This window comes from Stegodyphus dumicola, chromosome 3 (assembly GCF_044657685.1).
Source record: "Stegodyphus dumicola isolate Sdum_Otavi_A_Nest chromosome 3, ASM4465768v1".
Classification (NCBI taxonomy): Eukaryota; Metazoa; Arthropoda; class Arachnida; order Araneae; family Eresidae; genus Stegodyphus; species Stegodyphus dumicola.
Genome location: NC_140770.1, coordinates 31,461,224 through 31,485,928, shown reverse-complemented (window position 1 = coordinate 31,485,928; position 24,705 = coordinate 31,461,224). Strand labels below are relative to the sequence as shown.

At 34.6% G+C, this 24,705-nt stretch overlaps 1 protein-coding gene across 1 annotated transcript in view; it reads right to left on the bottom strand.

Moving 5' to 3' along the window:
* ATPCL (ATP-citrate synthase) overlaps window positions 1-2,819 on the bottom strand; it is a 116,837-nt gene extending 114,018 nt beyond the window's left edge. The window contains exon 1 of the mRNA XM_035353069.2: window positions 2,704-2,819. Within this exon, the coding sequence (XP_035208960.1) occupies window positions 2,704-2,803 (100 nt within the window). The 5' untranslated portion in view covers window positions 2,804-2,819. The remainder of the gene's footprint in view (window positions 1-2,703) is intronic.
* Window positions 2,820-24,705: the final 21,886 nt, after the last annotated feature.

Genomic DNA, 24,705 nt, shown 5'->3' with positions numbered 1-24,705 from the left:
TTTAGACTTTTAAAACAAATTCTGTTTGAAAAGAAAGTTGGATGGTACTTTTCCGTTTCGCCGGCGCAAATCTCGCCAAGCAGACTTTATTGGCGACAACATACAGTACACACATAAAAAATATTAAAAAAATGTTAGTTCTAAGAATTCTTTTTTTGAAGGCGTAAACATTTTAATATCGCTTAAAATTTTATAAAAAGCCTATAAATAAAGACAATAAATTTGTAAAAAGACATTAATTTAAGAATTTACTATGCTTTCATGGTTCAACATCCTGATTCGCCGGTTTATATCACGTGACCCCAAGCGATCTCATCTCACGTAAACTACTCTACAAAAATCTAATGCTCTCAGTAATTATCTACATTGATTTCAAGTTAAATCTTAATTTAGAACACAAGTTTAAATGCAAGAAATATTTCAATTCGTACGAATAGCTTACTCAGAAATTATTTAAAACTGCAGTGCTTTACTTCGCTAATTCATTCTCGTTAGAATTGATGAATTTAAACCTTGACTTTACCTTTTCTATATTTTCGGCTTCGGGTAAGCGCTGTGATTGCATCCTAATTGACTTAATTACCGAAAATGGCCTTAGACATAAAATTGAACTATCTGATAAAAATTCTATGTAATGATATGCCAGTATTGAAAGAAACAATCAATCTGATAAGAAAAAGCTGCGACTTGTTTTGAAAATGAGGCTTAAAAGGTTACCAGCGAGAATATTCCGTTTGGCATCGGTTGTACCATTATTGGCGACTTTATCGCTTGCGCCGGCAAAACGGAAATTGCCAGTTGGATTAATCTAAAGAGGTTTAGAGTCTCAGGGAATTTAGTGGAACGAAACATGTTTCCGTCGCTCATTAATCCACTTGGTTTAAGGCTTCAAAACGCGTTTCCCTTGACAAGTTCTGTTTGAAGTGTTAAACAAAAGAGATTAAATATTTATTTGTTTGTTTTATTCTGTACAAATTCCCTATTTTTTTCTTATTAGAGTCTATATCCTCTATAAAAAATGTTCGTAAGGGTCAACTTATTCTATTTTTCTTTTTCTTAGGAATTATTCTACATCAGTATGTTAAAATTTAAGATGTTTCCTTCTTTCTGAGAACAATTTAGAAAGTGTTTTGCACACAAACCTACAAGCAAAACAGTGATAAACACATGCGAAATCTTGAGATACCCGGGTTCCAGGGAGAAAATTCCCTACTGGAACCAAAGCTGTACTACCTCAAGGCATGCCCTTGTTACAATCAGTCAATGCAAGCAAATATAATCAGAACAGTTATGCAAAAACAAGCGTGAAGTTGGCTAAGGTTTGGTCCAATGAACTTGCTCTTCGAATGCTTTTAAGCTCATTAAGTTCTAGCTAATGACTTGAGGAATTGCAAGTGTTCACGCTAGCACTTTAATAGAGCATAACTTTAGACATACATTGTTTAATCTTTTAAGTAAATGTTAGATTACTTGTCAGGTCAAATGTGTACACTTTGCACTTAAAAGAATATTTGAGGAATATATACCGTATATTCATGGGTATAACGCACACTTTTAATACAAAAAATGTGATCGAAATTTACGTGTATGCAACACGCCGGGTATAAAAATGAATGGTTGGATGAATGATGGATTTAAAAATTATAAAAGTGCTGGGTTTTAAAAACAAGCAAAGATGAGTATAAAAAAGAAATTTGATTTCTACATGTACCTAAATGCTGTTACTAGCGATAATGGTGATTTTCTAAGATCCAGTTGGCAACACTTTCTTTTAGGATAGGCCATTTTATTACCCTATTAAGCAAATCATATTCATTACTTGGTATATTAATTATTGTGCTATCATTTTTCTTCTACTCACGTATGGAGCTTTTACCAATATCAAACTTCCTTGCTGCAACTCGATTTCCAAATTCTTTCGCACACTAAATGACTTTGCGTTTGAAACCAGCACTATGTTCGTTCCATTTGGCAGGAGCCATATTTTCTTCTTATAATAATACTAGATCAACTGCATTTCAGCTAAAACAAGTGCGATTTGCAAAAGCCTTCAATGTTCACTTCAAAATTGCAGCTTCAAATGACTACAGAAAACGAAAACTTCTGACTACTTATTGCGTGAATTCATTCGGGTCGGAAGTACGTACACTCGTATCCCAAATTATGTTTCCCTTTTCTCGAAACCATAGAATAACATTCTTGTGCGCATCTGTATTGAATACAACCAACATTTTTTGCGGATTTACTCTCAAGCACTTTCTCCGCACACATATTCTTTCCCTTATAGTTTATCAATTTAATTAACCATTGTTCTTTCGAAAGCCTGAGAAAAATCTAAGACTTCAGAAGGTAACAGCATCACATATGTATCTTACAGGTTTCTTCTTAAAGAAAAGGGAACACGTTATACAGCGAATATACCTAAAAATTAAAAAAAATATAGTTTGGAATTACAGGGGCATGTTATGCACCGGTGCGATTTATACGCCGGAATATACGGTATATGTATGTATGTATGTATGTACGTGTAACCTAGCAGAATTCATTCGAAAAATCCAAATCAGACAGCTCTTTTTTTTTTTTTTTTTTTTTTTTCCCACTCTTAATTTTATACTTATTTTCCTGAGTAACATTTTCATAAGAGCTTAGCTAACATTTTCATAAAAGCAGTAAAGATGAGAAAAAAAAAAAAAAATCACATACCATAAATACACAAGCTAAGTGCATTAAAATAAGCTACTTCAGTTTCGACGACGTTGTGAGGCCCGATGTAAATACTCAAATTTTTCTCAAAAACTTTCATCCAAGCTAGAAAGGGCTTTATCGAGGCTAGAAGATTCATCCCAAACTTAGAACTAAAATCCGAACTGGAGAAATATATAGATAATTTTGAAATAAAAAAGTAATGTATCGCTACAATCAGAAGAAAAGAATATACAAGCTTTTTAAAATAATCAGATTTCTGATATTTGAAATAATGATTTAGCAAATTATGCCATTTAGGGAATTTAGAAGTAAGGAAATGATTTATAATGACGTAGTCTTTCGTTATCTGTAAAAGCATCAGATTAGAATTCGAAAGTACCGTGTACAAATCAATGCCGTGTTCAAAGGCGGGGGAAATCAGTTGAAGAACTTTGTCCTGACTTTTCCTCTAGGACTTTAAGGACATACTTTTTTCACCCGGAAAAGCGCCAATATTAAGTTAGATCTTGGCTTCGGATCGTTTTAGGTTGAATATAATGACATATTTTGACCTTCAAACGAAGAATGCATACTTTTTTTTTGCTTCGCACGCAGATGGCCCAGCTCACTTTTCAATCGCAGTTTCGCTTCTGCTCAAATACATCATTTCCCTGTTCTCGCAACAGGAAAATCTTTCTGTGACAAGTTGATCCGACTGATAATTATTTAAATAAAAAAAATTTAGTTTCTAATGCTTGCACATGTATATAAATGTAATAAAAAATAAGCCCAACTCAATACTATGCAACTGAACTTCTTTCTAATACGATCGGATTTCTTTACGGACAGAACCCGACAAAATCATCAAATTTGTGATGATTCATTCATTATCAAATGATTTTATTCTAATCCTCGGAAACTGAGTTAAATTTTCCTTTGATTTATCGTTGTTGGTATAATCAAATGTAAAAATTCAATGAGATCAAAACTCTGAATTGTAAATATCTCATGTGATAGTAATTATATAAACATTACATGAATTTAGTCTTGAAGTAGTAAACATTTTTTCAGTTATCAAACTGGACGGTAAATTTTATTTCATTGTTGACAACACTGTATTGGAGCATGGCTAATCTGAATTATAGAGGTAAAGGCAAAAATGATGCACACTTGCAAATAATATATTTCATAAAGGTATTATAAGCAGAAAAGCTCCAGTTATTTGGAAACAATTTAAAGAATTAGGGGAAAACTCCTTACCTGTTTCAAATATTTGTTTCTTCAAAAATATTTAAGATATAGCTTTAAACATTTTTCTCAGATATAGCTTGTTATTTACCATTACACTAGGCTGCTATAAATAATTTTTAGATAATATTTCTAGGGAAGCGCATTGAATGTTTTTAAAGAATTACTAGAAAATAAATAAATAAATCCTTCAGGTTGAAATGTTTAACAAATTAGTAAATTAAAAGTATTCAATAATAGTAAGCAATAATTTTTTTTTTTTTTTTTTTTTTTTTTTTTTTTTATGGCGAGCACTAGCCGTTTCAGGCTTTCGCTACTACAAAGGCCAGAAGTGGTGATAATTTTACTATAGAGGCACGTAATAGGCAGGTACCATTACCTCCTATGAAGGGACGGCCAAATTACATCCATGCCTTATTCTCGGGTTCGAGCCGTGCTCTTCGGGAAGGCGATCAGAACCACTAACCACTTTCCCATCTGGGAGCATAATTAATAAAAAAAAATTTAAAATATTTGATTATAATAAACTGTTAGTTCTTAATTATTTTTCTCTAAAATTATTTTATTAAACCATAGTTCCAAAAGGGTCTATATCCCAGTAGTCTACTCTGACCTGCGAAGGGTCCATGTCAGAGAAAGAAAAAAATAGAGCGTACATGAGACGTAAATGGGAGACCACAAAACTGAATCTCATTTAAGTAGGATATGACCAAAATTAAAACGCTCCGAAATGCCATATTGCACTTTTTTTTAGATTTTATCTATGTAAGATTTTTATTAGATTTTATCTATGTAAATGCTTAAAATAGGCATATAAATATCTATGTAAATGCTTATAATGGGCATATAAATGAACTAATTATGTATTAATCAAATATTGTGTAAGTACCTATTCGCTTTGTAGTCAAAGTACTTGTAAAATCTTGCACTTTTGTTACCAGTGGCAACGCGTCGTGCATAATCTGCGCGGTAGCAACTGTCGTTCAGACCAGCGGTCGTCAACCCTTAAAACTTCACGGAGCACTACATATATAATTTCATATTTTAGGCGGACCACTAATATAAATTTTAAGAAACCTTAAAAACAACATCTTAATACGCAAAAACAATATTGAACTTTCCAATACATATAATTCTAATTTTCATTTGTTAATATAATTTTCGAAACATTTGGCGCTCATCAGTATGCCTTTATGGAAATTCAGATTACGCCCCTGATTATGAGTAACAATTAAAAGACTATTAACATCTCAATGATACACATTCTTCGTTCACATTGAAAAATTATATGAAAAGTACAAAAATCTTACCTTTTTGTACAGAAAGCTTCACATTTACATATCACTGAAAAGGAACTTCACGAAAAGCAAGAAAAAATCGGCAAACGTAAAGCAATATTAATAAACTGAAAGTGTTATGCAGCCAATTTTTAATTACTGTAAGCATAATAATCATCGTTTACTCAGCAATGACGCCATCGATTAGCAGTTAGACAAAACAAAACGGAAACTTCCAGTGATGCAATTATAAACAAGAATGCAGATGGTTCTCATGAAAATCCATCAAGTTGCCTATTGATACGGAGAAATGTTGTGTTATTAACGACTACAACAGCATATGTTTGTTATTCAAAAGGAAAGAGAATTCCAGTTCGCGCTATTATTGATAACAGCAGCATATTCATGGATGCCAGCTCTCACTTTCAGATGTCGCTAGATCCACCTGCAAAAATAGGGAAAGAGTCGCTAAATTAAGAAGGAATTTCGCTAAAAGTAGTAGCTAAAAAAAAAAAAAAAAAAAGTATAATCCATATTCCGTATTAGGTTTTGTTACTCGTCATTTTTAAACTGAATCTTCATAAAAAATATAAATAAACTACTAAAACTAAACTAAGCAGCACAGACAGCCCTTAGAGAGCCATGGCCGGCAGTGCCCTAAGGTTTACTTTCTAGACCGTGGGCTCCGGGGTACTTGTGCCTTGACAAGTGGTCAAGCTTATCGCACGACCCAAGCGAACTTGGTACACATTTCATCGACCCACTTCAAGAATGAAAGGCTGAGTCAACTTTATCCAGCCCGGGGATCGAACCCCGGACCTCTGGGGCTGTTGCGCGATGCGCTAGCCACTGCACCACCGGGCCTCAAAGATATAACGTTCCAATTTTTCTGCGGACCATCAAAACGTTTTCACGGACCACCGGTTGACGACTGCTGGTCCAGACTACTACTATCAAAGCTTTGCAAGGACTTGTTTAATTCGTCAGTTATAAATACGAGTGTGAGAGACAAACACTGCATTTGTTTTCTGAACTTTGAGAAAAGAAAAGATAGGCAAATAGCTTAAAAAAATATGAATAGGTAGTACACACAAGTTAAAGTGAATCAAAGGTATCTTCCTTGAACTCTGAGAAAAGTAAACATTTTTTTTTAATAAAATATTCTTTTTGTACTTCCTCTGATTGCGTAGAGAGGCCGAGAGTGTTTACAATCCTAATAATTTCTAAAATTTAAAATGGACGCATGTAACAATAACGAAAAAGGTATTTCTGGGAATTTTTTAATATTTTGTGATGAAGGAAGGATCCACCTTCAAAAACCAGAAATATATTTTGTATTATAATGAGTATAACCCAATTTCAGATCGGGGCCCACCAGCGGCCGAGCGGTAAAGTCGCTAAACACTGGTAGTTCGGTCCGAGGTTCGAATCCCGCGAACGGGCTGGCTGCATAGGTGTTTTCGTGGTTTTCCCCATGTGTAACGTGTATACGAGCCAGTTTCCCTTAGAAAGTCCTCCACGAAGGCATCCCTCTCCTTAGGCAGATAGCCCTAGTGTGCTTTACCATAATTAAATACACCACACCAATTTCAGATCGAGCAAGTAGTACGTTTTGCTTTTCAACGGATTAAAATGTTTTGTGGTGGATATAACATGGGATTTTTAATTGCTTTTTTCTTTTAAAGCTATGAGGCAAATTTTGTAGAGTAACTTTATTTAGTGAGTATTAAAATTTGATAAAAATAATACACTAACTTAAAAAACGCCGCACATATCTAACTCGATTAAAATAAGGTTTTACACCGGGAATGAATTTTGAATTTGCTATATCTTCTCACATTTAAGATGCTTAATTTTTATCCACAGTTAACTGTATATAGCCGAATCCAAAGCCACCAAAAACTTCAAAGTTCTTGATATGCCATGTTTAAAACGTAGCCATTAACTGGACTAAAACACACTGCAGTAGAAGACCTACAAATTGAAGACTCTATAACCAAGTTCTCTTTCTACATCATTAAACTTCAAGAAACTATGAAATTCTAAACAGTATTTCAGACTGAAAATGAATATATGAAAAATTCTTGAAACAGGAAATATTTAGTGCACAGTTATAGTACTATTCTTAAATTTTTTTTAATATCACCTAGGTCTTTTATACACCATATATAGGCTAAGTATTTTCTACAAAATAGAGATTATAAGCTACACAAATTCGACATTATTAAAATGCAAATGTAAATCTCAACTATTTAATTTTTCATAAGCTATTTTTCCACAGATGAGTGAAAATAATATAAATTAATAGAGAACTATGTATAATTGATGTTAATGCACAATTCACGGACAATCAACTTGAATATCAATTATCAAGCAGTATGATTATTGCATTAAAACAATTAGATAAGCAATGTATAATTTTAATTTAAATACAAATTTAAGATACACTACAATGAATAAATGTCTCTAAGAATATTACTTCCCAATAGCATAGGAAATAAACTAAAAATCCCATGGCAAGTGCTGCAAAGCCCTGGAGCTTTGGATTATAAATGCCCTGGAAATATGGAATGTAACAGCTAGAAAGAACAGAAAGATTATAATGTAAATATTTCTGATGATAACATTTTGTTCCTTTTTTGTTGCCTTTTTTATCCTTGTCAAAATAACGTAACATACATGCTAGTTATTCCTTTGGTTACTCTTAATAGGGCTGTTTATTTTCTATGATCTCTTTAATTCTTACTTTAGGTACTGCTGTAGCAGTATATAAACATACTTTGTCATTTGTTGTTCTTTTGATCTGTACGTCTTAAAATAGCTTAACAATGTTATAATGAATGTTTCAATTGACTAATTTCACTACTCTTATTTTATTTTATTATTTTTTATTTTATTTTATTTGTCAATAATGAACAGTCATGTGGTTTATGTTCATGGAATGTTACTAAATCTTAGATTTTGAGAGGAATACAATCAATTATATGTTTCAAGTTAAAAGATGTTGAGGGTAGAGAAGAAATATTACATAAATTTCTCCGAACAGAAAAATGTTTGAAAAATATTTCTTTTTATAGAATATATGAATGCACGTAATAATTAAAAAATTATGAAGAATTCTAGAAAAAGAACTAGCAAAATTTTATGAAAACTTACTAAATTTTTTCAGAATATTTGAAGGTCAATATTAAATGTTCCAACCTAAAATCAATGATAGGAGGAAAAATAATTTAAAGCTGCTAATGAAAAGCAAAATACGGTATTTTCTCCTGCAGAACTCTGGTAACGCTCTTATTTAGTCGTTATAAAGATGCAATTTAATTAATGAAATTAACAGTTAATTAGCTAATATGCAGTCACTTGCTGTCATGGTATCGTCTGCTCGTATTGGATGATATAAACATACAAGATATTTGCATTCATAGAAACTTTTGCCCAATTTACAAAAGGAAACTTTTTACACAATAAATCTTACACAATATATTAAATGAAATTGTAAGGATCTTAAGTTTTACTAACGTTTATTTTATTTTAAATCTTTACTATCACTTCTTATTTTCTACTTCCGGCCAAAATTATAAGCGTGAAGGATTTTATGCAAAGTTGTCTGGCGAACGCCAAGTATTTAAGTGTGGCCTTTTTGCCAAGCAGGAGAGAGGAAGCAGTGAGTTCGAAGCAGGCCGCTTACCTTAGAAGTTACGCAGTTGCTATTTGCCTTCTAGGCCAGAGGTTTTAATCCTCTTGATAAATTAAACGTATTGTAGTGTTCACAGTCTCTGTGCTACATACGCTTCCTGTTATTATAAGGCCAATCTTATTCTAAAGTTAAATTAGAGTTTAGTTTTATTTTTATACCTTTTACGTTAGACCCCCAGTGGAGGGTCATTGTATTCCGAAGTACGGAAGTCATTGTATATAAAGAAACATAAAGGGTCTTGTATACCCTTCGTCTGTATCCTGTCTACTTACTACAATTAGTGAACATAGCTTTAGTAAGCTCTCTGTTCCTAGTCAGGTCATTGTATGTTTCCGAAGAAGGTTAGAAGAAACATTGAACCTGATAGTGGCGCCCGACGAAGAATAACCATGGCCGAATTTCAAGAAGAACCTGTGCTGCCTGCAGAAACGGCTCAGAATCCAGAAATGCCAGCTGCCGCTCTGGAAGGATTTGGGTACATCGTCCAGACCATGCGCGCTTCGATGAAACCAGAAGCAACGTTTAATGGAAACTCACAGGTAACCAGTTTTTTTGAAAACTTGGATGACCACTTCATGCTCTACCCCGTGCACGAGTTTCAAAAAGTTACCTTAGCTACCAGCGCTTTGAGGGGCCAAGCGCTTAACTGGTTCAAATGTATCGGCAGAAGTCTCTTGGGTCAAGCAGGAAGTCCCACCTATACTTACGAAAATTTCAAGACTGCCCTACTAAAAGCCTTCCCTGTTGTAAGGGATCGTGCGAAATTAGAAACACAACTTTTCAGTATATATCAACAAAGAATGGAAAACCTCTCGAGCTTTATTTTAAGAAAAATTCACGTCTTCAAACTCTTGTATGGAAACCGTCCGGATCCTGAGATAATTCAAGTGATTTTGCCGAGGTTACTACCCCAAGTGCAAGACTTTATTGAATTACGAAATCCGACTACACTGGAAAAGTTATTTGAGCTAGCAATCCAGTTTGAAAGTAGAAGAACGGCGGACGTCGAAAGAAGACGCCAATATCAACAGCGAAACCAATTTGGTACGCCAAGACTACAGCAAACTCAAGCACATGGCTACGGAGAAAAAGCGAATCAGTGGGCAAGGAAACCCGAGCATTCAAAAACAGCCGGCGAACATCGACAGTTCAATAGCAACCCAGGAAAAAAGTCTCAAGGCCAGTGGAGAAAGAAGGAAAGCACCGAAAGGAAAAATAATTTAAACTAAAACGGATTTCTGCTGACGAGAGGGTGCGGAAATCTGAAGGCCACGAAAACCCCTCTTCCTACAAGTTAAATACAGTAATGGTGAAAAATTTAACTCTTCCGAAGATTGAAGTCTTGGTAAATAATATCCCGGCCACCGCACTCCTGGATACCGGCGCGCAGTGTTCCTGTGTGGCAGAAGTCTTTTTTAGAAAGTATTTTCGCAAATACCGCATATATAATGCGGATAATACAACAGTATTAGCGGCGCAAGGAGAACAATGTAAGTGCGTAGGTAAAGTACCTTTGTACATCCGTATCAAGGACGAACAAGTAAAGGTGATGTTTTTTATAGTAAAGAATTTGCAAGCAAATTTAATCCTAGGAATAGACTTTCTTTCAGACGCACAAGCTACACTGGATTTTAATGCAGCGTCCCTTAAGCTGACGATGAAACCAGTGCGTGTAGAAAAGGTTGAACCGCCAAGGTTAAATCTTGACCACCTGCCTAATGACGAGCAAGATAGAATCCGACAAGTGGTAAGTGAATTTGCTTCCTTATTTAGTGATATTCCAGGATTTACTCAAGTTACTAACCATAGTATTGACACCGGAGATGCATTGCCGGTTCGTCAAAAACCATACCGGTATGATAAGAATAAGGAAAAAATTATAGAATGGCATATTACCGATATGCTACGTAAAAAGATCATAACGCCTATCTCAAGTAGTTATGCTAGTCCGGTGGTTTTATGTAAGAAAAATAATGATTATCCTTTGGAGCATCCAAAAAGGCGAAGAAGCTCTTTTCTTTTCTAGGACTTTGTTCGTATTATAGGTCCTTTATAAAAGATTTTGCAGCTATGGCTGAACCATTGTTAAAATTAAAAAGGAAAAAGGCAAGATTCTCGTGGACGGCCGAAGCCAATAGTGCTTTCGAAAAATTAAAACAAGCATTAACGCCAGGCCCTCTGTTGAAATTTCCTGAAAAGGACGAGAATTTAGAAATTTCAGCGGATGCTTCGGATTATGCGGTAGGAGCGGTACTTTCGCAAAATCAGCAGCCCGTGACATTTTTTAGCCGAACTTTAAATCAAACACAAAGAAATTATTCCGCGACCGAGAGAGAGGCACTTGCAGTTCTGTTAGCAGTGCAAAAGTTCCGAGTCTATTTTGGAAAGGCGCCAATAACAGTGTATTCTGATCATGCGGAGGTAACTAGATTGTACTCAGGGAAAAACTTATCCCCAAGGTTAATAAGATGGGCACTCAAGCTACAAGAATAATAAATTAAACAAGAATATAATCTGGTAATCAAGCATACCCCCGGAAAGGAAAATATCGTAGCAGATGCCCTATCCAGAATAAAAATAGATGAAGAAGGTAATACTGTAAAGGTGGCAATGCTCATAGCATGTACAATAAATTCCCGAGAAACTGTAATAACCGAACTGGGTAAGGATCCTGAGTTTGGAAGCATTTATGAGTATTTAAAGGATCCTGAAAATTTTAGCCACCAAGATATTGTGGCGATAAGAAATAGGGCGGCCCATTACGAACTAATAGATGGTCTATTATTTTATACAAAAACTACAAATTCCAACAACGAATTTGAATATCCCAGCTAGTCTTAGATTAAATATCCTGCAGGAGTTACATGACAGCCCTTTAGCTTCTCATGCTGGTATTCGAAAAACTATCCAACGCGTACGCGAGGCAGTCTATTTTACTGAACTGCAAAAGTTAACAAGGGCGTATGTCCAGTCCTGCCCAACATGTCAAGCAGTTAATTATATTAATTTCCGCCCGACCGGGTTTCTAAATAGTATTAAATCCGAATTTCCAAATGAAATAATCGGCATCGATTTATTGGGCCCTTTCCCAAAAAGTCAGTTAAACAAAAGTCGCTATCTCCTTGTTATGGTTGATCATTTTAGTAAATGGACCGAAATTGTTCCCTTAAAACGAGCGTCCGCGAAATTAGTTACTGATTCTATTTTAAATAAATATATTTTAAAATACGGGGCGGCCCTAAAAGTTATATCGGATAATGGTCCTCAATTTGTAAGTAATATATTTGAAGACGTGCCAAAAACTGGGCATACGTCATTTAAAAATGGTCCCGTATCGGCCGCAATCAAATATAGCGGAACGGGTCAACAGAAATATAGTGAAAATTATCCGTAGTTATGTTAAAAATTTTCATAAAAGCTGGGATAACTATGTCAATGAATTTGCTTTCGCCCTTAGGACCGCAAAACATGATACAACGGGCAAAACTCCTGCTGAGTTATTTCTAGGCAGAAAGGTTATAACACCGTTAGATAAACTATTTTATGTGCAACAAAGAGCTCCAGAATTTAAAATGGGTGATATAGAAAAACTAATAAAAGAAGCAAAAAAGAATACGGAAGTAGCACAAAGAAAACAGAAGTTATACTATGATCTGAAACGACGGGGATTAACTTATAAAGTAGGGGATGAAGTTTTAAAAATCAAGCATTCACTTTCTTCAGCACCAGAAGATAAAACTGCCAAATTTTTTCCACGCTTTGAAGGACCATATGTTATAGAAAAAATAACTCACGCTGTTGTAGTGTTAAAGGCAAGAAATGGTGAAACCTGTTCCGCAAATATTGATCAAATTAAACCCTACTTCGATCGTAATAAAATGAAAATCTTTTCAGATCTTTTGCAGGATCCGGTACGGCAGACACCGCAGGTACAAGTTCCAGAGGTGGGAAAACGACAAGTACAAGGGCAAGCCAATGAGAGACAGAAGCAAGTGAAAAGAAAATTGCCCCGCGGAAAAACTGAAGGTAAAAAGAAAAAGAAGCCGTTCCACCGTCCAGAAAACAGAGTGCACGAACACCCCCAGAATGAAGAAGGGAGAAGGACGACGTATGTGGAAAGGACCGGGAGAAAGGACGGCAACTATAGCCCGGCTGTGAAACGGAAGATTGACTCATCCGACAGAACTCTCCGCAGCAAAAGTCGCCGAACTGCGGAAGGGCCATCAGCGGCGGAGGAAAAAGTACAAGAAAAATTTGAACGGCCAACAACGAGGTCCAAGCAGGATCACGACAGAAGTTTCCCGGTTCCACCAAGACCAGCTGCCTTCAAACGGCCAAGACCACAAGCAGAGCACAAAAGGAAGGTGTTCAAGGGTGGCCGTACTGGTGAAAAACGGAAGCTTCCAGAGGAAAGCACTGAAGGGCGAGCCCGTACAAGAAGGAGGATCAACCAAGCTACTATCAGCTATACCTTTAAAGACTGGGCCCAGAAAAGGATGTCTGAATATTACAAAGATAAGTAAAATTTTATGTTACTTTACAAACTTAAGTTAATCTTTCATTCTTACTGCAAGTGGCAGATTTCAAGAAGTTTTACCTCATGCGAGGTCTACCTTTATCGCCAAAAGGGCGAGAAATGAGTTGTGACCGATTTTCTTATTATGTTTTTCAATTACTCGCGCGTAAAACTAAAGTTGATGTATAATAGCGTTGTGTAAAGACTTAAACATTGTAAAAAGTTATTGTATAAATTTTATTTAAAACATTCTAGCAAGACAGAAGTTTTAGTCTGAAAGACTTTTTGAAATGTAGTATTATGTCAATGTAGAAAGAATTGGCACTTGCTTTGAAAAGAATAGAAGTTAACAATGTACTACTAATGTATGTTTTCAAATGTGTAAAATTAACGGCATGTTGATATGTTCTTATATACATGTGAACTGTTATTTTAAATGTTAAGAAATACTGTGATATGGTAAAAGTGAAAGTAATGTTAAAAATTTGTTATTCGTGTGACTGTAAAGATTAAATCATGACGAATATATGTTAAAGGTTGAATGATGGAGTTAGGCTCTCTGACGCTACACTTTAGAGTTAGCCACTTTTAGAATAGTACCTCAGGGTTTAGAGTTGAAAAGTAGGGTGTGTTAAGAGGTCTCGTATGTTGAATTTTAACACGTTAGTGTTTTGATTGTAGGAGGAAGTGTGGCACACGTAGACAGAAACACATACGTGTTGGTGTTCTTTTACAACACATGTCAGAGAGCACGGGGAGAGATAATTAAAATAGTCATGAATGAAATAAGAATGTTAAGAGAAGTATATTCTATATGTTAATTGCAATGTCATTCTGTAACATTTCATTAAACTAGTTTTCCTTCCAGATCTCTGGAAGGAACCAGAATTGAATAAAGCTCCTGTTTAGATGCAGTACAGATGAAAAAAAAAAAAAAAGATTGTTGTATATCCCGGGAGCTGCTATTGTAACAAATTTCTTTCTTTTAAATTTTCTAGTTTCTAGCTAAGTTATGATTGTAAAAGGTTGGCCTCGCGTTAGTTTTTAGAGCTAAAAGTTTTCAACAAGGTCGTTTTAGACCTCAGTTTCAAACAAATTAACTCTGGCGGGAAGTATGTAAGGATCTTAAGTTTTACTAACGTTTATTTTATTTTAAATCTTTACTATCACTTCTTATTTTTTACTTCCGGCCAGAATTATAAGCGTGAAGGATTTTATGCAAAGTTGTCTGGCGAACGCCAAGTATTTAAGTGTGGCCTTTTTGCCAAGCAGGAGAGAGGAAGCAGTGATTTCGAAGCAGGCCGCTTACCTTAGAAGTTACGCAGTTGCTATTTGCCTTCCAGGCCAGAGGTTTTAATCCTCTTGATAAATTAAACATATTGTAGTGTTCACAGTCTCTGTGCTACATACGCTTCCTGTTATTATAAGGCCAATCTTATTCTAAAGTTAAATTAGAGTTTAGTTTTATTTTTATACCTTTTACGTTAGACCCCCAGTGGAGGGTCATTGTATTCCGAAGTACGGAAGTCATTGTATATAAAGAAAAATAAAGGGTCTTGTATACCCTTCGTCTGTATCCTGTCTATTTACTACAATTAGTGAACATAGCTTTAGTAAGCTCTCTGTTCCTAGTCAGGTCATTGTATGTTTCCGAAGAAGGTTAGAAGAAACATTGAACCTGATAAAATTAGTAACTATAATTTTAAGAAAACTAAGCTATGTTAATTTAGTACTACTACCACAAATTCGTTAGTATTTCAAGCGATTATAGCTGCATGCACGCTATCTCAGATCATGAGCGCTTGGATGAAATACCTTTCCTCTCTTTCATTCCGAAACCGGCCTATCGACAAAAGTGAGCTTGGGGTCCAGACGCTTGGTCTGTTTTTCTTGTCTAGTGTAAGATCTTCGATGACTTGGCTGATCGTATTTTCGAAGTCTTTTTTCATTTTTATTAATTTTTTTTGGGGGGGTCTAAAAGATGAGGGAAAGAGGAATTCTTGTACGGCGAATCTTAAACTACAGGTCATTGCGTTTGTTGAAAATTCTAATGGCTGCTCTGTATTTCTCCGTAAATAAAAAATAATTTTGAGAATGGAGGGAAAAAAATGGCCTGTATTAAAGGAAATGCCTAAATTTTAAGAGGAAGCAAGTGGCCTGGAGCAGATTTCGCCAGCATCAGATTTTTCCTTTTGGGAACAACGCAACAAATCAGCAGTATAAACAATTTCGAAAATAAAACAACTCGTTAAAACGAATAACTCATTTAGTTTAAAATTGCATTTTTTATAAGCTATGTAAAACGAAGAAATAAAAACATGCTATAATTCGCGATTTATCGCTTGCGCCTGGCTGGCAGAAAAATTCCTACTTTTTTTTTAATGTGTATTTTTTTATGTGTTAAGTCGTCCCCCGTAATTTAGCTTTACGAAAAGTTCCAAAAATTCTTGGCTTATACACGGAAATATTCGGTACTTACTGTCTTGTAAATAAATGAAAAGATTAATCTGGGTGTCATTAACTGTGTACGAGGTACGGCACCAGCCACTGTAGTTGCCCACTTATTGCATGAATAATAATACTTTTTTTATTTCAAGTATTTCATACTTTTGCATGTGTTTAATTATTTCATAAAATTAACTTTTAACGTTTTGTTAATCTTTATATTTCTTTTCTGCTGAAGGGCAACACGTAATTATTTATATTTATATTTATATTTCTTTTACCCTGAATGGCAACACGTAATGATTCCTGATTACTTTGGTTTTGGTTTTCGAATGTTGTTATTGTAGTAGCAGCTCATTTTGATAACTAAAAAATAAAAAGCAATAAACTTACCTTTATATATATATATATATATATATATATATATAATTTTTTGCTGTACCTAATCATAATTTAGTTATAACATCAGTAGCCAAGGCTACACCACAAATGGATCTTACAAACGTTGTTCGCAGATAATTCTGTTGTCAAATCCACAATGACCAATCTGATGGTTCTGAGACTTTTCATTTAAAAATTTACGAATATTTAGATTCTAATATAAATATATTATATATTCCAGTATAGCGATATATCATGTTTTAGGATGTCAATTTTGGAATCCTCATCCAGTTTTGGAGTTTGCAATTGTTTTGGATTTTGGAAATCACTAAAATAGGGGTTCGTAAGTGTCCGATTGTTTAGTCTGCTTATGATTCATAGCGAACGGGTTGGCAGCGTACTACTTTCGGATTTTCTTCATGTAGTAACTTGAATACGAGACAGTTCTTTTGGTATATTTTCCAGCAACGCATTCCTCCTAAAGAAATTAGTCTCGGATGTTTTATTTTCATGGAATGATTAATGGAATCTTTAAAATTCGCATATATTTTATCAGTGGAATGAATTTTTATTGTAAGAAAGACATATTTAAACTTGAGCAGCATATCATATGCAAACTAATTCTATTTTAAATATGCCAAATAGAATGGCTGTAAAGTAAAATTTTATAACTTCTTGTTGTTATCGTATCCTACAATATAAGCACTATTTTAAAGTTATTGAGAGTTAAATTCGCTTGTTTTCTCATTACTTCACCCATCTTCATTAACTCTGTGGTCTTCAGTGTGCTAAATTTCGCGAATATTACAGGTACTTCTATTAATTTCTATTCGCGCCAATAAACAACTTTACAATCCTTGGGTCAATTTATTTTGATGTTTCCATTTCAGTTTTTTTTTTTTTTTTTTTTAATCTTTAAATCAAGCTCTCGCTGTTTTCGCTTTCTTCAAGTTTCAGTTTTTTCAGAAATTAGGTTTTTAAAATTTCTGTAGCAAGAAACGATTTTTTTTAAATACATTCTTTCTGTCGGTTACGTAAGAATCAAAAGAACAGAATTATACTTTTTAAAACATATTCTTTTACATCATTGTCAGTTATATTAGAAGTAGCTAGATTTTTGCTTTTATGTAGTTCATGTATTAATTTACTTGCTAAAATTCAGGTCTTATTGCTGTTAAGTTGGATCTAACAAAACTTTTTAACTTATATATATATTTGTAATAATAAAATTCCATAGTCAAGAATACACTTAAAATTCTAACTGTATGCTCTTTTCATTTTTGACTTATGACTTATGACTTACTTTTTTCTGGTCATTAACTACTAAAGAGTTTTTGCCAGTAGATCCCATTAAAGTGCACTAGGCAAAGATATTTTCAAATAAATGGTACTAGGGAAGTACCAACACCCGTGGGCGAAGAAAATTCAGCTGCGTGAGCAGGCATATCTTAATACTTACGAAAGTAGGCGTTCATCATAAAAATTGTGCAGTGGTAAGCAATGGCATTTAATTGAAGCATGTAGGCAGGTTCAGTGAGTTGTATGGCAAATGCAGGTGGTGAGCTCAATATAGCTAGTAAGAGTGCAGGATAAGCAATAGTGAGACATCATGAAAATGGCGCGAAGACAGTTTGAAGCTGTGAATGGCATAAGAGTTCAAAGTCCTTCAGAAGTATGCAGTAGTTAGATAGGCCGTAAAAAGTTCAAAAGTTCGTAGAATCATACGATAAAGTAAAAATTCATACAAAATAATTTTAAAAAATGAAATAGTAACATAAAAATCTTGAATAAAAAATTTTCTTGATTAACATAAGTATAAGATGCAACACAAATAATAGGATAGAGTCCAATTAGAGTTCAAGTAAATTTTAAAATTAAATTTTACAAGTTACCACCATAACGAATTGTGATGAATTGTCCTTGGGCGTTTGACAGTATATTCAATGGTTGGATCATAATCCAACATTTGTTTAATTGCGTTATACTGACTATGCTTCATCTCGAAGAAGTTGTGAGCTGTCATGAGTATAAAGTTATGCACAGATGGAATATCCAGGTCGTTATGAATTATAGAGTTTCTCACGTACCAAGGTGCATTCACAATGCTACGTAGAATTTTATTTTGAAGTATATCCAATTTTTTGCGCTCAGTTTTATTGGCTATTGCCCATGCCGGCACTGCATATAGCATGATAGGTCGAATTAGAGATATGTAAAGCATTTTCTTTATTTTTAGACTGAGATTCGATTTTTTCCCGATAATAGGATAAATTGCCATGTAGGCTGCATTTGCTTTGTTTAAGATATAAGAAATATGATCTTTGAAGTTGAGAGATTTATCTATGTAAACACCTAAATATTTATGGGAATTAGCTACAGGGATTAGAGTTCCATCTAAGTAGATATCAGTATTAACTCTTAATCTTGTTTTGTATCTCCGATAGAGCACAATACAACATTTAGAGGCGTTGAGCTTAATTTTCCAAGTCTTGCACCAGTGATTGATCATATTGAGATGCATTTGTAAATTACTTAGAGCGAGCTGGGGACTTCTGGATTCAGTCAGTACTACAGTGTCGTCAGCATATTTGAGTATTTTCGTGTTGAATGGGTGCGGGAAATCATTGATATAAACATTATAGAGCAGGGGAGAAAGAACGGATCCTTGCGGCACCCCGCTATGAATTCTTTTTCTGACAGATAAGGCGTCACCGCAGCGAACTTGAAAAGTCCTGTTTTTCAGATAGGAACTAGTGAGTTTTACGAAACTGTTTGGAAGCTTAAAATTATTCAATTTATGCAGGAGGCCTGCATGCCACACTCTATCAAAGGCCTTTTCGAAATCGAGATAGCATGCAGCCACCCCGTTTTTCTTAGTAAAGGCTTGCGAAACAAATTCCACCAAATTGAGAATTTGATGAGTCGTGCAGTGTCCACTGCGGAAGCCGAATTGCAGATCATCTATTAAATTGAGTCTTTCGAGATGGTTAGTGAGCCTTGAGCAGAGGATTTTCTCAAATACTTTTCCTAATGAAGGTAAAAGACTGATAGGTCTGTAGGAAGTGACGAGTTTAGGATCTTTCTTTGGTTTTAAGATATTGACTATTATGGAGTGTTTCCATTGCTGAGGGAAATAATTATTTCGGATGCAGGCATTAAAAATATTGACTGTGTTAGTAATACAACGTCTAGGAAGAGCTTTAAGTGCTTCATTGCTAATCTGATCATAGCCTTTGGCTTTCCTTGGCTTGAGTTTGTGAATAATTTCTCTTACTTCTCTTGGTGAAGTAGAGGGAATGAAATTTGTTATAGGATAATTGTTAATACTGTCAATGGTAAAATTAACTTCTTCTTCTTGGGAGTTATTCTCAGTTTTCATTTTTAATGGCGACGATCTCTTATTTGAAAGCACATGGAATTAAATCCACAGCCCCGTAGTCAAGTTGTTTTTCCCGCCTTTTCTACACGTACAGTTTTAGAATGTTCTCGAAATATTTAAAGCGAACTGGAATGGCTGACGAGACTGACGTCATTTCTTGGAAGCTCCGCCTTTCCAGAGGCTATAAAAAAACTCGCAAAAAGAATATCGGGGCTTTTTCTTAAATGTCACGATGCAGTAAACTTCATACAAAAAGTTATTAGTAATTCTTTTATTTACTCCGGATATCTGATTTTTGTAACTGCTATTTTCTCCTGAATAATAAATAATGGATTCTGTTTTTTAAACTTATCGTCTGATTATTTAAGCTACGACTACATTTATGATTCTTCAGCATTCTATTTATTCCGGACAAAAGCTGGTACATCATATATATATATATATATATATATTTCCTTGGTAATCATACTAAACAGGTCATTTTATTGTTCCATTGTAAACAATGGAATAACGAAAATAAAATAAGAGAAAGAGAAAAATTATGTCTTTCCTTATATGTTTACATTCCAGTCTGTTCAGAGAATGAGACTGACCAATGTGCCTATTCAGTTTATTTGTCCAGCAATAGGTGTAACTACTGCAGAAATTACCGCAAATGAAACCAACTGTACAGTTCCGCGTATATTAAATATGGATAGACTAAGATAAAACTTCGAACAAAGCGTCTTGTTCAGTGGCACATTTTACATAAAATATTAAGTAAAATACTGAAGATATGATATATTTAATTTTCTAACACCCTTATTTAGTTTCTCGATGTTATTCCAATTTGTTTTTTGTGTGATAAGTCTGTTGCAAAAATCGTAGGCAGTTGCGTCGCCGTCCATATTCAGGCAGCAGAATTTAAAAGAAAAAAAAAAAAATGTTACAGTCACTTAAGATTAATAAGATGTATAGTTTAAATTAAAAGGGGAAAAACACCAATGTGTATTTAATGGGGGGGAAAGGCACTGCCCGCGTTTTGGTACCAATGACGAGGTCCCCTGTGAGCTCTTGTGGGGTGAAATTATCTGGATAACTAGTGTGCCTGGACAGCACCCACATTGTCATTGGTTAAACAAATGAATGTCCACCACACTTCACCATATCCATATCCATAGTACTGCAGTGCGCGGCATGATGCTCTTCAGGAAAGTCTGGACTATGCAGCCCAGTATCTTCTGATATATATGCGGCTTAAATGTTTGTCGCTGATAGTTTATTGGTTGCTTGCGTAATTGTAAATTGTTTTATTCCCCGTGCAGTGCAGCGCGTGACGAATATTATAAGAAAGCCAGGAAAAATTAAAATTACAAGAGCACGCGCATTTAACATTTAATAAATAAATTTAACATCTATATATAATAGAATTCGGAAATATGGAACCGGCAAAAATCGGTAACGATGAAAAAACAATTAAAATGAAATAAATAAATATCTTTATTATATGCGGCTTATTTGTCTATTTGTCGCCGATAGTTTATTGTTTGCTTGAGTAACTAACTGTACTAGCCAATGGGGTGAAGTTGCCACGGCACAGGGTTGCCGTTTCATTTGAGACGTAAACAATTTCCTGTAAAACTTGCCTTTGCTATGACCATCCATAAGTCTCAGGGCCAAACGCTTAAGCATGTTGGCATTTTTTTACCTGCATTTAGACACAATCAACTTTATGTGCCTGTTCAAGAGTTCGTGAAAGAACGGACGTAAAATTAAAAATAATGGATGGTCCTCTTCAAAGCGAGCTTAAAAATGATGGAAAGATCTACGCAAGAAATTTTGTGTACAAAGAGGTCTTTGACATGTGAAGTAACATTTTATTATTTAAATCACCTTTATTTATTGAGCTAGCGGTGGCTCTTAAGAAATATACCGCCAGTGGTTTCCTTCATTGCACTCTACTTTAAGCAGTTAAGCAAGTAGAAGGGGGAAACCCCGTGGTGCAGTAAGCAAAGGGGCTTCCTTGCCGCCTGCCTTGGGTAATTGAATTTGAATTAGCAGACACCTTTGCACAAATCATTTTAATTACAATTTATAATATCTAGAACAGCGGTCATTTCGTATGACCGCCAGGCTTTCTACTATGTTATAACTTTTCTTATGTATATATTGTAAACTTATTATTGTAAACTTGTATTTCAATTTGTCGTATTTATTGTAATTTGGATTTTATTTTATATTGCATACTGTGTCACATATTGTATATAGCCTCGTATTTAGATATGTTGTTATTCTCAGCGTAATCTTAAATTATTAGTCCAAAGGGATTTGAATCCCGAAGGACTATTAGTTTCGTTTTGGCATTTTGCGTCGGACTCATAAATGTCGGTTCACTTTTCAAACTGTTGCCACAAAATGTCCTTCATTATATCTGAAGAAATTAAATAATGAAAAATCTGCATAAATGTATGTCTATTTCTCGTATTGTGATAAAACAACGGTACATAGAGTCATCGAATTTTGAATAACGTAATCCTCCAACGAATATGAGCATGTGGAAGACCAAATTTGAAATTTGTTTTATGATCGATTTCCTATTTTTTAAAACTTTGACGAATTTTTGATTAACAAACTCAAGTATTTCAAAGCGAGCAATGGCAACGTTGTGCAGAAAAAACATTTTTATCTCCAGCGCGTGAGTCTCTGTATCGGAAATTCTAAAGATAGGCTCGTTTTAAAACTATTTTGCGATATTGCTGTTGCACTGGATCTTATGGTTTAAGTGCGAGGAACATGATATTTAATAAAGAAAGGTAACACACAAAATGTTAAAAAACGCCCCTTTGGACGTAATTTAAAATCTGAAACATTTCAGATTTTGTTTTTATTTATTTATTTATTTATTTATTTGTTTTCTATTATTTCTTGTCTTTGTTTTTCTATGCTTCAACGCAAACATACACGTTTACCTCACTGCAGCTGAATCTAGCTTATCTCGTATACTGGCTTTTCTTGGGATCTGTGATATATGGTCACCCCGTTTTACCACCTTAATGATTTTACAGCTTGTCAGAAATGCTTACCGTCATGTGCCCACTGGGCTTTGCTTGAAGAGGCGGACACCTTGCGCGAATAAGGATAAGGATAAATTATTTTTAGTCCAAAAGGGCAATTTGCTCAGAAGGAAATTTCGTTTTGGCATTTTGCGTTGGTTTACTTTAAACGTCGGTTCACTTTTCAAATTGTTGCCACCAAATATTAGAGCCCTGTATTATATTTAAAGAAATTAAGTAATGAAAAATCTGCATAAATGTATGTATTGTATTGCGAAAAAACAAAGGTACCTAGATCCATCCGGTTTGAATAGTGTACTTTTTCCCCAAAACATGGGCCCAAATTTTGAATTTATATTACTATCTATTTCATATTTTGTAAAACTTTAACGAATTTTTGATTAACAAACTCAACGATTTCAAAGCGAGCAATGGCAATGCTGTACGAGGGAAAAAAAAAAAAATCCAGCGCGGGAGACTGTAAACCAGGAATTCTAAAGATATGCTCATTTTAATATTATTTTGAGGTATTGCTGTTGAACTGAATTTTATGGTTTAGGTGCAAAAAGCATGATATTTAATAAATAAAGCTAACACACAAAACGTTAAAAAAAAAACACCCTTTGGGTGTAATGTAAAATCTGAAAGCTTTCAGATTTTCATTTATTTATTTATTTATTTATTGCTTTTTGTTCGTTTCGAATAAATAGCACAAATTGTTGATAATAGAGACAGTCATTCCTTTATCGTCCACACTGTAATATATTGAGCTTGAGTATAACACTGTACCATGGAAAAAATAAATTTCTCTGTATTTCTGAATAGCATTTTGGAATAGATGTTATTTTATATTTTTAATATAATCGACTTCTTACACTTCCTTTTCTAACATTCTTCTTCAAGTTGTCAGGTATTTTTGTGCAGGAATTTGCGAAATTATGTCCTGCTTTCGCGGGGACCGAACCCCATATTTTCAAATTGTTAGCAGAATATGTTGACTTCTGCATCACAAAGATACAAGTGTGACATGTCTTTAATTCGTTACAACATTAAATATACCAAATGGAAAATTTTAGTTCTAATTCTGTGTAATCAGTGACTGTGACTACAGTAACGGAGGGCCCGGGTCCGAATCCCGGAGAAGACGTGGATGTAAATGTCTGTCCCTTCATAGGAGACAACGATGGCCCGCATATTATGTACCTCCATAATCAAGTGACCATCGCTTCCGGCCTTATTACTTGCCAACGCCTATGATGGTTACTGAATTTTTGTAGCTAATTTAGCGCCCATTCTAGTTATTCACATAGGCAAATGGTACCAACTTTGTACACATGAGCATTTTACATTGACAATACATTAACATTTTTATAAAGCGATTAGAGATAAAATCCTGTTGAGTGGGTTGACTGGTTATATAACTGTTAAAAGGCACGCAAGTGCTATCCGTCAAAAGAGACAGTTGCCTTCTTTGAGGACTTTCTAAGGAAAACTGGCTCGCGTCCACGGTACACAGTGAGATAAACCACGAAAGTGTAGCCAGTCCGTTCAGCTGGAATAGAACCTAATTCGAACTACAAGCTTTTAGCAGCATTAACCCTCGTTCGCTAGTGGGCCACTTATTCTAGTGGGAGATAATTAACTGTTTTGCAATGATGCAGCAGTATGTTGTAAACAATCCTTTCTGCAAGTTTAAACATAGCTGGCTGTGTATTAACCATGTCTTGTCTAAAAAACTTTGTTTATCGAGGATAAATGAAATAATACTGTCACAAACCATTAGCAGGAAACGAAATATTGACGAAAACACAAAAAAGGAAAAGAAAAGTGAATAAGATAAGAGTAATGATGCAAGATGATATGTCATTGTTTTTAATACACAAAATAACTTAATTGTACGGGATTAGGAATTTATAAACATTGCGTAATAAAAGACAAAAAGTTGTAACCGACTTTTTTACGACAGTTAGATTCAATGACATTATTCAAGTTTCCTTGTAAATATTGTTTGTTAATGCCACTTAAATTTCTTAATTTCTAATGAT